At 39.5% G+C, this 18493-nt stretch overlaps 1 protein-coding gene across 8 annotated transcripts in view; it reads right to left on the bottom strand.

The window, feature by feature from the left end:
• Positions 1-18493, bottom strand: part of PIEZO2 (piezo type mechanosensitive ion channel component 2) — a 286361-nt gene that overhangs the window by 136654 nt on the left and 131214 nt on the right. For all 8 annotated transcript variants that reach the window (XM_063165966.1, XM_063166019.1, XM_063166001.1 and 5 more), the window contains exon 4: positions 15124-15166. In XM_063165966.1, the coding sequence (XP_063022036.1) occupies positions 15124-15166 (43 nt within the window). The remainder of the gene's footprint in view (positions 1-15123; positions 15167-18493) is intronic.

Below are 18493 nucleotides of genomic sequence, written 5' to 3'. Positions count from 1 at the left end.
GCTGCACGGCCAAGAGGAAGGAAACAAAATCCCCTCCGCACCCATGGCACTCTGCGTGCCAGCCTCACAGCACAGCAATAGAAATGACAAGTCCATCCACTACACAAATTATTTCAGGTCAAAATGGGAATGTGATCCTAGATGGAGGCAGAGTCAAAGTGAGCAGAAGAGACTTGAGGACACCTCAGCTATAAGTGAATTTTGATCTTAAATCTTCAAAGAAACTCTCTGTTTCCACTTTGAATGCTTCTCACACAGACTTCTTGCTTCTGCACTCATTGTGTAAGGATTTAGCTTAAGCACTAATTCAGTATTCATTGATCTCTGCAAAACATTCCCAGCTAAATTTGTCCATAATGCTCATAAATATTTGGTAACTGGCAGCGAAGTGTTTGCATAAAGGCATACAGATATCCATATGTTCCACAATAGTCCTGAGTAAAAGAAAGTGCTGACAATCTGAAGCAGGCTGACATTCTGTGATTATTTCAAAACATATTTTCTCCCTCTCTCCGCAGTTTTCATACTCTAGTTGGAGCATGAACAGATCATCACTTCAAATTACATTTCATTTCATTTGGTTGCCAGCATATAACATTCTCACAGAAAGTAAAAGACACATCTAGATTTTCCAGTCAGCTGCAGATGAGGAGGGAATAATATTTCCCTCAATTACAGCAACCAACATTGTAAATTACTGTCAGTTTAAAAAGCCAAATTATCTCCAATACAGAAAAAAAAGCACACAACTAGCAGCGGTTCAATCTGGAGGTGCCCACTGCACCTTAGTGTTTGCACAGGAGACCCTTCTGTCCCACAAGACGCATTCCTAACTTAAAATCATCCAAGTGACTCTTTGCTGGGATGGGACAATTCCTCCGTATGAAACAGCTCCCAGTCTCCCCTGCCTGCTCTGGACATGCCCATCTTTCTCTTCACAGCATCAAGCATGACAGGACAGAAAGCAACATCTAACCTTCCTCATCACTACCTGCCTGAAAATCCCAGTGGTTTAGAAGCAAGAGAACATGGACATTGCTGGAAGCAGGCTCCAGCCATCAGAGGCATATGTACAATATCTCTCCTCACTCCTCTGCTGACTTCCATTAAAACTGGCCAAACATCCTGATTCATCCCACTGGTGCACTTTGTTCATTTCTACAGCGTCAATCAAAAAAGAAGCGGAGTAGAAATCGGTGGCAAACTAAATCTCTCAATGCCATTAGATGTTGCTTCTAGTTTTTCTGTAAAAGGAGCCTATAACACAATCTCTGGGTGGCAAACACCCCACATCCATGTGGCAGGGGAGAGGACTAGTCCCCTGCACTGCTTGATGCCATCTGCTCAATGGCTGGATGTGTGGCCACCAAAGGCCTTTCTCAGGTACAGGAGGCAACTGTGGTAGTTTTGCCAGTGTGGAAGGCTCTTACCTTGTCTTAGCATTGGACAAACCAGGATTGCTCAGATCCAAACTGGGCAAAAAGTAGCTGAAGTGAAGGGCTCCAGGCTGGCTGGGTGCCAGGAGTGAGCACACTGCAGCAGGCTGGTCAGATCCAGCACTCAGTGTGTTCCTGCTCCACCAGCCACAGACTCCCTTCTGTTTCATGTGCCAGTCTCTACTTGAGATCTCACATGATTTACTCATGAACAAAACCCAACAAAAACAAAATAAAACACAAAGCCAAACTGTTAAGCATGCATCCTAGAGAGTTTTTTGGATGCTGATTGCAATGCTGATTGCTCTCCAGATTAAAACAAAGACTGGCTCACATTGTGCTGCTGGTGGGTTTACCAGTGCACTGCTCCCAGCTACCACTGTACTGCAGGAGGCTGGGCTGTGCCAAGAACAACACTGACAACAGTCTCACAACTCAAGTGCTCAAACAGCACAGGCCATAAAATATCTTCTATCAGATGTTCCTTTTCTTTGAATCCCTAGGTTGAATGGCATGAGAAAAGTTAGCTGAAATTAGCTGAAAAGAAAATAAGCACAAGGGGTGGTAGGAAACGAGCAACCTGAAAACTGAACACAAACAGTTGGATAAATAAGATTCATCCTGAATGGACACAACTTCTAAGAAGGCCTTTTGCCAGTGCTGAGGCAGCCCAGACCATCAGATCAACATGACACAATGACAGGTTTCAGAGGCACAAGGATTCTACACGGAAATTGTCCGAGCAGAGAGAATTCTTCTCCTTCAGTTAGCAGTGAGGACATATCTGGGGTACCCAATTTAACAGTAATGATGAAACCTCAGGCAAAGACTGCTCTGTCATCATTTCCTTCCTTCTATTCCATGGTACTTTACTTGTCAGCATCTCTTACTATATAGTGACATGAGGTTACTCTTCTTTTTGCAAAATACCTAGACTACTGTAGCATGCTGTAAGAAATGGCAGAGTAATAATCACACATTTTTCAGCTTTTCCTTTCAGCGTGGTAGAAATTAATAATTTTCTTGTTAAGTTATTAAAAATAATCCTGTTCTACTTCAGGTTTCATTTCCCTTTAATCTCATTGGGTTGCTGACTGCACATACACTGCAGTTGTTAGCAGAAAGTAAATTTACCTATTTGATTTACATCCCTGAGACTCATGAGCTCTTATTTGTCTCCCTAGTTTTATCTAAGGCTCACCTGGGCACCTTATTAAGCCCTTTTGTTTGTTTAACCACTAGTCACATAAAAAAGATTACAAGCTGCCATCATGTGATTTGGGAATTCTCCTGTCATAAATGTGCAGCCAATATAACACCCCTGTGGCAGAGGCTGGCAGAGAAGTATCAGAATGAAAACAGGCACGCTGTGCACTGCTAACATTTCCTAGATTGACTGACCTCCTTCCACAGTTCTCTTGAAAATCTATGTCTCCAAGTAAATCAGAAAATAATAGAACAAAATAGCTCAGTTGAAGGGGTCTTATAGCAATCTTCTTGTCCAGCTTCCTGACCACTTTAGAACTGACCAAAAGTTAAAGCATCTTATTAAATGAATTGTCCTCATGCCTTTGACTGGCTGACAAGGCCAAAGTCCTCAGACACTCCTCTCAGGACGTGCCTTCCAGCCCTTCCATCAGCTTTATTGCCCTCTTCCCAAAAATGACTTTAGCATACTTCTTAAAATATGGGGCCGACAACTGCACATAGTGCTCAAAATGAGACTGCACTGACACTGCTTACAGGGGGAAATATTGAGTGCACCACAGTCTCTTATTTTTTTCTGAACTACTAATTTTAATTATTGCCATCTCCCTGACATAGGCTACAATGAGCTCTACCTTAAAACAATCCATTTAGTTATTTGGTTTCAGACTTCTGGCTGATCGCACTAAAAAGAAGAATCACCCTCTTTCTGCTCAAAGAAACTGAGAGGGCCATCAATATTCCAAAAACATGCACAAAACTGAAGCTGCTAAGTGGGAGCCTGTTAGAGACTGAGGAATGGGAATGGCATAAAAAGCCTCCCTGACTCGTTCTGCTAAAACTGTACTTCTGCAGATGACCAACATTACCAGAGTAAGTCTTAGAGCAGAGTCAGAACTGAGGCAGCATCCGCAGTTGAAGGCCTGGTCTATGTGCATGAGTTTGCAAAGGAATGTAGCAGCACTTGTGTTATTTCTGATTCAGCAATTACTCTCCAAGCACCTTCACCTGGAATTCAGCCTTGAACAAAGCTGATACAACACATAAAAAAGTCATAATGATATTGTGATTGACAAAGTTGTGTCTTGACTCACATGGATTCTTACAGCAGTTTAAAAAAAAAACAAACCAAGGCGTAACAGAAATAACAAAATAAGATTGACTAAGAGGATGCTTCAGAGACTTAATTAGAATTTAATAGAGATTTTTGTCTTTCAAAGTTTTATCATCTCTCAGACAGTAAAGAGAAGGATAAAGTTCTTTGCTCACTCATTTTGTTATGGAAAGAGAGAGCCAGATGATCAGCTGATACCAATTATAAATTATAGGTCAAGATTACCAAAGGAAATGAAATATGGAGGCTGACTGATCCAATTTCTAGCAGCACTGAACTGGAGCAGATGTGAGCGTCAAGCCCTGCAACGCTTTCCTCCCACATGTCTTTTTCTCTCTGAATGGCAGCCCATGAAGGGAAAACTTGGCTTCTCAGTAAGTTCCTGCAATTCATCTAGGTTCCACAATAACAGCATATATTCCTTTGTGTTCTGACAGTGTGCAGAGACGACAGAAGTCCCAAGTGAACTCGGGGTGTTCACCTCCGTTCCACGTTTCTCATCATATGCATATGGTAATGAATATTTACTAGCTCTTTGGAAGAGTCAGTACAGAACATTTACTCATGTCAAAAAAATGGGAAAAACCTGATCCTGTGGAGTTGTCTTCCAGGGCTAGATTAATTTTTCAATACAAATGTCATTTTCTGAAAGAAAGAAAGAAACCTCACTAAAGAAACCTCTATTTTTTTCTGATTAGCTATTCACCACTTTACACTACTATTTCACATTAGCTCACCATTTGCCCAGAACATCTAAGACTAATCTTCCCATGAAATACAAAGTCTGCTAGAATTTTCTGTTCACTCAGCTACTTTCCCTGGACACACAGAAAAGCTGTTCATATACTTGATGCTGTTTCTCTGAGTTTTCTAATCACTCTGAACAGCTCCAGAGCTCTCAAAAAGAGGAGCATTTGGCCACTCTTTAAACACATTTTAGGACTTGTGCACAGTGGGGTTGCTGTAACTAGTGTACCACAGTGAGTGTCATTTAATGCACAACTAATAGGTATTTTACTTTTAAAAATCAGATTTTTACTTTAAAACCCCCACTTTGTCAGCCAAAAGAAAGCTATGAAATGATTGTGCAAAACCACTGTGACAGAACCCACAAATGTAGTCTTTTACCTTTTAATTACATCAGGCTTTATCATTATATCTTTGTATGACTTTTTATCCTCATTTTTTGCATTTGCGTGCTTTATCCTCTTCACTGACAAGTATTTAATTTCAAAGTTATAGCTGATTTGATTGCTCGTTCACAACTGCATCTGCTGCAGCAATTAATCTTTGGTTGTGCAATCACTTGCCAATGTCACCACATAGCAGCGGGATGCAGTCGGATGGCAAACACACACATACACTAAAGCCACAGGAAGACTGTAAATAAATGAAAAGTAACCAAAGTAGTTTTTCACATGCTGAATCAAAAGGAAAGAAATGTTATGACACTGCAGTGACAGTGGGAGGGAAGGGAAGCAGTTATGCCAGATGCAGAAGATGACAGATATGCTGCTGTGTGCAGAGCAATGTGGAAGAAATATAAAATCTGCACTGCTGCTCCTACCCTGGCAGCTTGGCTGACTGCATTGTACAGGATCAGATCTCTGGCAGTCTCTTGATCCTCTCTCACAGTGCAGAAATCAGGCTGGCATGCTGGAGAAAAGGTAGCTTAAAGCCATTCCCTTTCTAGATTGAGATGGAGTTACACTATGAGTGTTGCAGAAGAGTCCTGCAAAGCTCAAATATCACTTTGATAGTTTCAAAAGCTTTACTGGGGATGCAAAATTCTTCTAAATGTTCTCCCTCTGTAGTCATGTGACTGTGACAGTCACCAACATTTCCTTACAAAGATACACACACCCATTTACAGCCCTTACAGCTATGAAGAGAAGATGTAAAATGTGAAGCAACTTCACTCTTAAATGTTTGAAGTCAGGAGAAGAATAACAATGATTTTAAATAATTCCAATTTGAAGCTATTCATGATTATTCTTGGCATCCAATCTTTACTTGTTTTTTACTTCAAGTTAGAAAACAGCAGAAGAGCCATTAAAATACTTCAGGGAATGTGTCTTTATATGTGCAAAAGAAGAAACCAATGTCACAAGGAAAACAAAAAAAATATTTTTTGTTTCTTACTAAACAACATTACATGCTGAAATGTACATGTCTTTGGTATCTTCAGTAGAATGTATCTAGTACCAAACACCTTCTTACAGGCAGTGTAAAATTTTAATTTCTGTTTTGGTCCAAATTGTTCTAGCAGAGAGCAATTCTAAAACTGGAAGGATGTGACAAACCCATATTAATTGCTCTTTTTTCCTGGCCTATCAAATTATTCCTTTTCCCAAAAGCTATCCCCAGTGTTGGAAGCATTGGAAAGTGGTTTTATAAAAGTATTTGTCTTGGTTTCTAAACACACCTCTGCTCTACTGTTAGAGAAACACTATGGTGTATGTTAGGAGACTTCAGCCTTGCTGATAAATAAATGAGTTTCAAGTTTCAGGTTTGTTTGATGGACTTCTCCAAGTTCATAAAAAAAATTTTAAAAAAAGAAAATGAGTAAAGGAAAAAAGTGAGGAACCTTTTTATTCATAAATCATCTTGCAATTAGTAGTAACACTACTGTGCTTCTCATCTTCTCATCTACACACAGCTGAATTTCAGATTTATCACAATTAAGAGATTTATTTGCCTCCAGGATGTTTGTACACCAGCTCTCTCGCTGCACAGGAGGTGCACAGGAGGCAGAACAGGAAGCAGGACTGTCCAGCTTCCCACAAGTGAGTGGCTTCTTGAACTTCAGCCTGTCTGGGCAGAGGATTAAAACCCAGTAATCACACGAACGTGCTTTGCTTGTATTTTTTACATGATATACTTGTATTTTTTACATTTTTCTACATGATTGTCGTCTGGACTACCCAGTGTGATGTGCACCTTGGGTTTTTAATGCTTGAAGTCTCTCTAAGTTAGAGAGTTTAGAATTCTCTAAATTGTACAGAATTGACTATATCCCCTAAAAACTAGTTTATTTATTTATACTACTAACAATGAATTTTTGCCTTGGTTCCATAATGTTTACTCTCATGAGACATATCTTTGAAATCTACTGAGTTGCTTATATAATGAAGGACTGTGTGTTCAGACATTTAGAAAATTCACATTGCTGCTTTCTAAGTTGTTTAAAAACAAGATGTCAAAGTAGCTGCAATCAACCCAGAGAAACTCCTTTCTTGGCATATTACAGTGATGTACACCAGAGAATAGCCATGAATACTGTAATTATTTTAGGTAGAGATTGTTTATATTACCATTAAGACAGCCACTTAAACATACAGATGGGGGGTTAAAACCCAAAAAAATCTCTTAAACTGCTCAAAACAAATGAAGTTACTTTAGTGAATGTTTACCTATTTTGTGATAGTTTTATCACTTTTCTTAATAAGAACAGCTTTGAGAAAATCCCACAAGTAAGGAAGCAATTACTGGTCTAAGTGTTTTTAGCCATGTGGTGACCATCTAAAAAGCTCCTATTAAAAAAGTCTCCCTTGGTGAATTATTTTTTACAGTCTCACAGGTATGCTACACAGAGGCTACAAAATCATCACTAGCAATATATTAAAAAATATTCTGTGACATGGTTGCTAGGAAGAAATGTGTTTATTATGCAAAAGCTAGGGTAGTAAGTATATTGCAAAACGTACAAAAATGACATCTGTCAAAAATCAGCTTTTCTTCTAGGGAGAGGAGAGGAGAGGAGAGGAGAGGAGAGGAGAGGAGAGGAGAGGAGAGGAGAGGAGAGGAGAGGAGAGGAGAGGAGAGGAGAGGAGAGGAGAGGAGAGGAGAGGAGAGGAGAGGAGAGGAGAGGAGAGGAGAGGAGAGGAGAGGAGAGGAGAGGAGAGGAGAGGAGAGGAGAGGAGAGGAGAGGAGAGGAGAGGAGAGGAGAGGAGAGGAGAGGAGAGGAGAGGAGAGGAGAGATTTTAATTGGAAGGGAGCTACAATGATCATCTCATCCAACTGCTCTACCACCAAAATTTAAAGCATGTTAATTAAGGGCATTGTCCAAACGACTCGGGCAGGCTTCACAGTCACTGCAAACAGGGGGCATCAACTCCTCTCTAGGAAGCCTGTTCCAGAGTTTGACCACCCTCTTGGTAAAGAAATGCTTTCTAAAGTCCAGTCCAATCCTTGATGGATGCAGCTTTCAACTATTCCCAGAATCTCTTCATGGACTACTACAGCATGCCCGATACAAAGTATTGTTTGAATAGGGAATCAGAGGGAGCACACTGAACTGACTACACACAACAACACTGGAACAAAGGTCAACATTGGAATAAAATCCAAGGTAAGTTAGACTGGTTTAAAACAAGGTTTAAATTGTTTCAATTTCACTATTTAATATAGACTGAAAGATTTCAGTTGACACATTGTTGGTGAAAAAAAAGCTACTTAAATTTTCCTCATATCTTCTTAAACATTTTTTTTCCCTTTGTAAATATAATTCAATTTTTATTTTGGCTTTCTCTGTAACTCAGACTTTTATTTCAAAGTCTTGCTTTTTGTCAGAGCAGAGAAGAAAACTCAATTTAAGATAGAACCTCAGGCATGCAGAATATATCAAATAAAACTGAAAACACATTTCTTCCCCATTTCCTACGCTATAAACAAGACAAATACTTCAGCACACACATGCACAAATTCCACAGCCCTGGCCACCACGAAGTAACAAAAAGAGAGAAGCTTTGAGAATTAAATTAAAGCAACCTCAGTCCCCCTGTCTTCCCAGGACTCAGCACCCTGTGCTGCCCTTTGCCTGGACACAAGTGCATGCATGTGGGAAGCCAAATCATCTGCTGCTTATCGCACCCTGAGAGAAGAACTGCAGTGTTACGGCTGGAAGGACATGAATAAGGCTTTCAGTTGTAGTCCTCCGCCTTCAGATCCCTACCTATTAATTAGGTTTGGCAGCCTGGGGCTGAGGCAGAGGTAGCCAGTACCATGTTTGGCCCAGATGAGAAAGGTGTGGAGGGCTCAGAGTTGGTGCAGCACCTCTTGTCATGCCTTCTGCATCACCAGCGTTGCTGGAGCTGTAGCCTTTGGGGATCTCTGAACCTCAACCCTAAAAACCCTAAAAGCAGTTGGGGGTTGAGGATGAGGCCCTCAGTGACATGTTTTACCAAGCAGAGAAATGATCAAATAGAGATATCACCCAGAAGACAACATGGTGTTACAAGCAATAAACTGCTCTTTTATTCACAGCCTCCCAAGGAGGCTGTGTGGAACTGGCTCTGTCTCTCAACTCCTTATGTTACATTTATCTGCCATATTATTCAAATAGCACATGTAACCATGGAATATTCAAAACTGCAGAATAAATTCACATTCATTAACTCCTACAAAAGTGTGATGGCCATCATATATTAAGAATAGAAAGTATAAGCAAGCCATTAATTAATCTAATCTCTCCGATTTGAAGCACATCAAGGATGGTATGGTGTGGAAGAGAACCCTGTCAAAGTAAATGCCTGGGCACTGAAAAATTAAGCACTTGCTTAAGTGCTTCGAGGGACAGGTGACCAAAACAACTTTACTAATACAGCTATTTTTTTCCAAAATGGTGAAAGATGTGCCTGGCAGGGGTTTTCCAAGTCCCTTTGATTGCACCACTGCATCCCTTTTTACCTTGTCTTCTCAAATTATTCAACATTTGTGAAATGCATTCGAACTGCACTGTTTCCTTTAAAATAACCTTTCAAGGATTAGATCGTACAGCCTCATGCAGCCCCTGGCTGAGGCAATGCTCCCAAAATGATGTCAATGGGAGCCTTGCCCAAGAAAGGACTATAAGGATTCAGATGTATGTGAAGAAAGTCTTGAAATACTGGAGCATGGTATCAGGATAAGACTTTATATTTCAAGTGTATATTTATTCTTTACATTAAATCACCAAAGAGCGTGGGGAGAAGAGGGGGATGTCACTTTGAAAAACCATATGGTGCTTTGATTTCCAAGCCAGAACTGTGCATACTGAATGTTTATAGAATCTAGTGATATTCTCTCCTTTCTGTTTATTCCTGTCACCCAGAGAAACTCCGGCCAAGCACCAATCAAATATCCAAGCAAGCAGGGGGAAAGAGAGAAAACAGCTCACACCAGTAGGCTCATGATTAGCAACCTAAGCCTGGAAGGAGGCGTTTGGGAAGTGCCTCTGATGCATTTGGATTCCAGCGCTCACCGCATGTCACGAGTGGTTTTGGAAATTGAGTTCTCAATCTCTGCAAGGGGTCGAAAAGACATACACAGCATTTCTGGCTAGACTGAGCAGGGGCATATGTGGAGCAGCTGCAAAAGCGGACATCCCTCTGCTCTCAGAGATCAGTGTAAGAATAAAAATGCATCTCAGCAATGACAGCTAATCTGCTCCTGGGTTAGCTGTGTCTCCCCACCTGTGGCAAACGGGGCTGCTGCATTTACTTTGCCTCAAATAAAAACAATGCAGAGTGTCCTCCTTATCACCCTGTGCTTAGGAGAGTAGTTGGAGGAGTTACTGAGGTACATAGGAGATCTGAAATCTATCTTAATAGGAGACAATCTTCATATCCAAGCTCTAGCCTTGATATAGAAATCTTCAGGTCTTTTTCCTTGGGAGTCTTATTCCCTTCCCTGCTCTTATCTGCTTACCCTTTCCTTTCAGTGTGAGAGCAAGCAATCTCCAACTACCCTTTCATTTTTCAGAAACAGTAAAAGGGTTACAAAAAACATAACAAGCTCACAACTCAATACAAAGTATTTTATGAACAGGAGCAGCTTTCACTGCTGATCACCCTCAGCATCACTTCAGAGAGAGTCTGGGATGCAGCTGATGCACTTTCTACACAGATGTTGCTGCTGTACTAAGTATGGTGCAGAGAGGTCTTATTAGCATTACACAGGGTAGAAATCACCTAATTTTGCATATCTATATTTATATCTATGTAACTTCTAATTAATAAGTTTTTGCATACCATGAAAAGAACAACAATTTTAGAATCAGATTAAAGCTATGTCCAAAATAAAACCTGTATTTTTGATATGGAAAACCTTTCCATTTTTATAAAGATAATTTCCTTTTACTGTGAAATTGGTGCTCAAAGTTCCTTTCTCTATCCTTGAAACAACTATTTACTATGAAAAACATACTTACTGAAGGTTGCCAAAAGTGTAATAACCACACATCTGTTATTCTTCAAATATATATTTTCTAAAACATTTGATATTTACTTCACATGTAATAGCAGTTATTAAATCTTCCTTAAGTCTGCTTTGTGGAACCATAATGTAAAGCATTACACGCACAGGAGAAGCACCATGGGAACAAATGCAAAAAGGGAGTAGAAGTGTTGTTAGTAGCTGAGTAACTTACTAGTCACATTACAAACTATAACCCAGAGAAGCATAGTAAGAGGAATACTGGAAGTCTGGAAACCCTGCAGGAAATGAGTTTTATGAGGTTCAACATAATTCATTTAAAGTTTTAAAATTGTTAGATAATTTATAGATCAACAAATATGTAAAAACAGAAGACATTCCTGTAACCACTACTGAATCTACCATACAAGGACATAAACTTCATCATCCGGCAGCTCAAATTAGAGAAATGTAGGTGTTTAAAAAAGCCTTATTTTGGTTTTCATTTTCCACAGCATGGCAACATTTACCCAGGAGCATTTCCCCAGGGCTGGTGGTGGCACTTTGCAGGCTCTGCACTGCAAGCCTCACCCCAGCCATGAGCTGGAAAGACACTACTGCCTGCATTACAGGAGACCAGCTCTCTGACTGAACTGATCTTCTTTCTTTTTGAATTTTAATAGGCTTTGTGCATTAAGCTCTCTTTAACTGCCAGAGTATCCAGGAAACAAGCACAGTCATGGTTAATTGTTCATAACTATTCTACTTGGGAATTCAAGTGAGCCTCCCAGCAACAGGACAAAAGGAAATGGCCTCAAGCAGTGCTGGGGAAGTTCAAGTTGGACATCAGGAAGAATTTATTCACAGAAAGGGTGGTTAAGCATTGGAACAGCTGCCCAGGGAAGCAGTGGAGTTTCCTTTCCTGGAAGTGTTCAACAAACATCTGGATGTGGCACTTTTTGCTATGACTTAGTTGACAAGGTTGTGTTTGCTTAAAGGATGGACTCTATGATCTAGGAGATCTTTTCCAAACTCACTGATTCCATGATCCTATGATTTTCACTAAATATGACCAAAAAATCTTAAGTCATTGAGATGAACAATGCTTTCTAAACCAAGTTTTTAGTCATATTTGGAACAAAGAACAAGAGAGTTGACTGCTTTCCAGACATTTTTATGCATATGTGGGTGTCATGGACATGCACCAATAATGGACAATAATCCCCACATTAACAGTTGCAAAAAAGTCATCTTACTTATCCATACATCTACTTGCTTTGGCTTACTGAAGACTTTTTTTTAAAAAAACATTAAGGTGATAACTTGCATCACACATGCTCAGCCTTTTAAACCATGTTTCTAATAGGACAGCACAATGCAATACAATATTTTCCCTAAATCTCAAAATTGCTCCTTAGTGTTCTTCTTGCAGTCAGGAACTGCAGTCTAGATCATGCTGGACAAAGGTGGTGACTAACATAGTATGTTACAATTAGCTTATTTGTAATGTCTCAAAAGACAATCAATAACATAAAGACCTTAATTTATATCTATCAAACCCACATATACTCCTTTTAATTGAAAAGCTCTTAACTCCAGTCATTTCCTGGATATAAAGCTACCTTACTCGAGCTCCAGCATTTTTAATTTCCCTTGCATTGAAAAGCAGCATCCTCAGCTCACAAGTAATGCTTACATAAAAGCCTCGCAGTCAGATCTCTTGGTGCCACATTGTTTTTCAGGATATGAAGACAACAGTAATGTAAACACTCTACTACTGCAGAATAAACACCACGTAGCCACAAAGCAGTGATGACATCACCTGTAAATTATATGGGATTAATTTTCTGCAATGTAAACTGGCTGTCTATGTCTCCTGTTCCTCAATGCACTCTAAAACTGTTTGCTGAGAACAATTAATATCTTCCGGTTTTAAAGCAAAGATAATTCCCCCTTAGGGCATTACTTCACGTTTCACCTTTTGTGTATCTAAGAATCTTGCTTCCTCCCTCCTGAATGAGAATGTTCTTGCTCAAACAACACATTTAAATGCTAGTGATATTTCAAAGCTGACTCAGGTGTGCCTAAGTCAAAAGCTTGCAGAGAATAAAATTTTAAATAGGCAGACATGTTTCTGCTGGTTCTTTCCCTAGAGTTTATATAAATAAACACAAGAACAGCTGTATTGGATCAGAGCTAACATAGATATAGCCCACTAACCTGTCTCTATTTGTGGCCAAAAAGGGATTCCTACTGAAGAGAGTAAGATTAGGGAAAGGATGTAGCAATACATCCCAGAATAAGCTCTCTGCTTTAAGAGATCTGCAGACCTGAGATTTCTGCTTCTGTGACTGCAATTCAAGTGTGATTCCAGCATCTAGGTACTACATATAGGAATGTGTTTGCTTTGGAAGCTATTCTTCAAGATACAAAAATTACTGATCTTAAGCAGTGACATATGATATTAAGAAAATATTGCTATAAAGGACTTAACACTGAACTTCACATCTATGTTTCTCTTTAACCTTTTACTCAACTAATTTGAGAAGTTGTGGATGCCCCACAGCTTGTGTTATAGGCCAGGCTGGATGGGGCTCTAAACAACCCATAGCAGGGGGCTAGAAACTGGATGACCTTTAAGGTACCTTCCAACCCAAGCCATTCTATGATTCAATGATTCTATGATATATTCCTGTCATAAAAAATATTGTGTTAAAAATGCAGGTAGGATAATGGATATTACTATTTTTAAAACCCCAATCTTAATTGTTGTATCTGTATGAAAGGCTTTATCTTCCTTTCTTTTTTCTCCTTTCTGGTTCTCTGGAAAAGCTGATAAGAGAACACATTTGATTCTATGACTATGGCAAGCAAAGTACATTCAAATCTTCACCTCATCTGTGCTAACTAAAGTGCTGCTTCAAATAAAGTAACCCCAGAGTGACAATCAATCTTTCAAGGTGCAGAAGTGCCGCTCAAAAGCCTTTCTGCTTTTCAAACTAGAGTGGCAATAATGGCATCTGCACAGAAAATCCCTTCTACATACTTGCCTCCTCTCAGGAAGGCTTCTCTGCTGTAATTTAGTCTATCAGTAATTCTCCATCTTTCTTGTGGTATGTACCTTGCATATGCACAGCTAGCAGGGATTCTTCTTCTTGTTTTGAAACATATCAGAAGTTGGAAATTACCACCACAGAACTTCTAATGAACTCAGCTAAAAAGATGCTGACCCTTATCCATTCTCTCTTTCAAAACACAGACACCGAGTATCAATTCATTCTAGAACTCCTCAAAATTTTTTTTTTTTTTTTTTTGATGCAGAGAAGCAGCACCAGCAGATGCACAAGAGATGCTAATTCACAATTTGGGTGATGAAAGGTTTATTGTAGTGTCCTGTGGTATCACGCTGAATGAAATGCACATCAGGGACCAAAGTGGATGTAACTTGGGAAAAAAAAACCAAAACAGCCTGTTAAAAAAAACCAAAACTTTTGAGGACATCAAATTTAGCAACCGAGTGTTTAATTTTCAACAATATCCAGAACTTCAAGGAGAGGAGATTCTTCTGCTTACCAGTTGTAGAAGAATAAAGATGACACTGAGCACCCCACCTGAATCCTTCTTTACTTTACATCACTCTTTACTGGACTTGGCCTTGTTTAATTTACAAGACACACATGTGTTTCTGGTATGATGACCTTGTGGCTAAGCTTGTCTGCAAGAAGTTCTTGCACTTGAGGAATGCTGCATATTGAATTTTCCTCTGGCACTGAAAAGGTCTCTGCCAGCTTTGCTCCTCTTTCAACTTCATTTACTTTTGTCAACTCGTATGTCAGAGATTAGAAGTCTTATGGAAAAAAATATGAGTGAGAGCAATATTTTCACTCATAAGTAAGACTTGTGGCCAAAAGGTATGTCTCTTTTTTAATACCAGCATGCTGTATAGCCACCAGCAAACCACATGATGAGCCAAGTTCATATAATGAATAAATTGCTTCAGATTGACTCAGGAAAGAGAAGAGGACACAAACAGAAGAGCTGAACACATATGTGCATGACACTGCATGACTTCCACGCTAAATTTGAGGTCATTGATATTTTCAATCAACTAAAATAAATAACTGTGCGCATTTGTCTCTGCAGTTTTTCTTCCTTACTTTTTTGCACTAGTAAGGAAATAAATTTACGGCTTACCTTTCAAAACCAATCTGCCGTAATGTTTTCTCCCATGTCGAACCTGCACAAAGAGGAGAAAAAACAAACACCCTCAGTAAAGAACCTTTTTTGTATGAACACTCTTTTCCTTTCCTTGTGCAGCTGGGATTTGTATATTGAGGAGATTTTTCCACCCCTAGAGAAGTACCTGTAAATAACACAAGTTTTCTCCAGAGCGGAGAATGTTGACAGAGGTTACCACCAGGTGACAAAACAGTGAGAGGGGCATCAGCCTACACAACCTGACACTGCAGAGCAGCTACAGTTCACTGAAATTCCAAGGGTGGTCTCCTCTGCTAGAGCAATGTGATCTGGAAGCACTGAGCTGGCACTCACATCATGCACTCTTCACATTTCAGCTTTTCACTTTACTGTAGTGTTCGCCTGATTCTTGCTGAAAGCTTTACAGCTGCTTCTGAAATCCAGCCCTTTTATTTTTAAGCAAAAGCATGAACATGTATTCCTTCCTTATTGTTTAACCCTTCATACCAACAGCTGCAAAGGACTCTTTCTCAAAACTATCAAGGACTCAGCCCCACAAACTACTCAAATGTGCAGACTCCTTCAAAGAATTGCCCTCAGTATTTTTGATGCACTTAAATGCACTTCAAATTTTACCTAGATTTTCTCCAAAATAACCCCCCCACACACTTCAAGCACTAGGCCTTTAGTATTCAGCTCCTGGTATATTTTTAGCTTTTTGCCAGTCCTTTTTTTTTTTTTAACTACTATGAGATCATTATCAACACAGGCTACTAAGAGCACAAATATTTCAAGTAATGCAGGTCTGCTCAGTAAATGCGTAGGAGGACTGCATCATAATTTGCTCTCTGTCCTTTTGTGCTGCTGTGGGAAATGCAACAGGACTGTATGCCATGTAAGCAACTATAGCTCTTTTTGAATGATTCATCTCAATCATTCATTGAATTCTCGAAATCAGAGAAGTGCCAAAAATTTGTGTTGCTGATGCATTCCATCACCTAAAGGGAAATATAAATTAGGAACAAAAAGATTCCTGTGAGTGACATTAAGCAGCACTTTTAATTGTCCCCATTCAGTGCAAAGCAGCAGAGATTTCAGGCCCATATCCAGCAAAACACAAAGCAGAAAGAGACTTCAAAAGCAAGGTGCAGAAATCTCTACCTCTATATGGGAAAAAAAAAGAAGTTACATTCTGTTTTGGAATAACTGAGCAATGTTGATTGTTTGATGAGTAGCGAGATCTTCTACTGTGACATCTCTATTTGCCTGAGGTGGGGCAAAACTTCTGCCTTCACAACTACATAAGACAATACACTCATCACACTGAGTTAATATTTATGAAAAGAAGTCCTCTAAAGACACCTCTAAAGCAGGACAAGAAATACTCTCACACATTTATTTCAAATAAATGTGAAAAACGAAAATAATGTCTAGCACAATGAACCATAAATGACTGAGATAAATAAAGACCTGCTCCATTAATGCATCCCCCAAACCCATTGTATTCTGCTCATCTTTGGAGTGTAACTGGATTCAAACAGCACCTATGAATCAAGCCATTGTTAAAAAGGTAACTGTGCCACTCCAGAGGTGGCAGGGCAGACACAAGCAATTCTCCATATATTTTGTGCAATCCTGCTGACTCTGGAAGAGCAGCCAACTCCAAAGATTTGAAGAGTGTTGAAGAAAAGAAATCTCAACAGCACTTCCTAAAGCAAAGACCAGTACTGACATCTTTAGTCTGAGTTTCTGTGCGTTCCACTGTTATGTATATAAATACATATGTATGTATTCACATGTGTATGAATTGTTCACCCCATGATTGGCTACACCTCATTTGTAATATATAGATAGAGTCCTACTGGAGAGAGAGGGTAGAGAGAGAGAGAGAAAGGAAAAAAGCTTTAGAGGAAAGGGAATTGTGTCTCCATTGGTTTGAAATAATCTTTTGGCTGCAGCTGGCCACCAGAATACTCTTTGAAATGCATCTGACTCCTCTGAAGCACAGCCTGCCAAGAACACAACTAACATTTCATATTAAAAAAACAAATCTTTTTTATGGAGTCTTATTTTAAAATGTTTACGATCCAAACATTGGGTTTTAAGACTTGCCAATTCCATGCACAATAGTATCAACTTCTACACCACACTAAGAGCCAAAAGTAAATATCCTGAGGTAACAGAAGCACTAAAAAGAATAGCACTATTAAAAGTCTAGGAAACCTACAATTTGATTTAAATCTTATCCGTTGCTTCCAAAACATAAAACAGGGTTTAAGTCACATAATTCTCATGAAAATAAAAAAAGGAGTCAATCAAGAATTAAAGACTTGATCCTGCTCCCAAGGAAATCAATAGGAATTTGGCTATTCAATTCAGTCTTTCTCTCTGCTACGACTGGGGAAAATATTCACCCCTTGATTTTCAGAATCAATCAACTACTACACTTGAGTTACTAAGTTAAGGTGGCTTCCCTTTCTTTTTTTTTTTTAGCACTACAACAAAAATACTGTAACTGTTTATAAGAATGCCTTAATCTGGTACCCATGTAATTAAGTTTTTTTCCCAAATATTTTCTCCAGAGTACCCAACCATCCTCATTTATTCCAAAAATTCTGTTTCACATTAACAGCTCTAGCTTCAATATTCGTCAAAGAGACAAAGCATAATGGACTTCCAGAATTTCTGCTCACATTTAATAGGAGCAATAATAACATGCACACCATGCTGACATATGCATTCAATGAAATCCTAGCATAGGAATGAAAGTATAAGAATAGGGGATTCAATAAGATAAAATCCAGAACATCTTCCTTAAGTCAAAAGTTTCCTTCTTTGACAGGTAGGCTTTCATTCACAAGGCCGCTGCCATATTTAGTTTGGCTTGGTTTCAACTCTCTGCTTACTATGAACTTAGTAAGGATGAGAGGACTCACACACCACTGCTGGGCTGTTCACCTTTACAAAACATGGGCGTGCCTTGCTGCTGAAGCGCACTGGTGGGCACAGGGAAAACACAAAATGACACATTCACGGGATCACAGAATCATGGAATACCAGGTCAGAAAGGACATCAAGGATCATCTGATCCAACCTTGGATGAAAGCACAGGCTAGACAAGATGCCCCAGCACCCTCTCTAGCTGGGTGTTAAAAGTGACCAATACTGGGGAAGAATACTGGGTAAATTATTTCCATCCTTTTATGGAGGTTGCACAACTATTCACCTTGAGCCGTACCATGCCCTATCTGCCACTGCTGCAGAGATCTGTAGATGTTGGGGGAGAAGTCTGGCATTCATTGTAATTGAAACTCAAACCTCCTTTGCCATTTCTATGCACAGGTGCATGAAGGTCCCTGTGGATCCT

This window comes from Melospiza melodia, chromosome 1 (assembly GCF_035770615.1).
Source record: "Melospiza melodia melodia isolate bMelMel2 chromosome 1, bMelMel2.pri, whole genome shotgun sequence".
Taxonomy (NCBI): domain Eukaryota; kingdom Metazoa; phylum Chordata; class Aves; order Passeriformes; family Passerellidae; genus Melospiza; species Melospiza melodia.
Note: the sequence above shows the minus strand (reverse complement) of the source record. Positions and strands in the feature narration are given on the sequence as shown.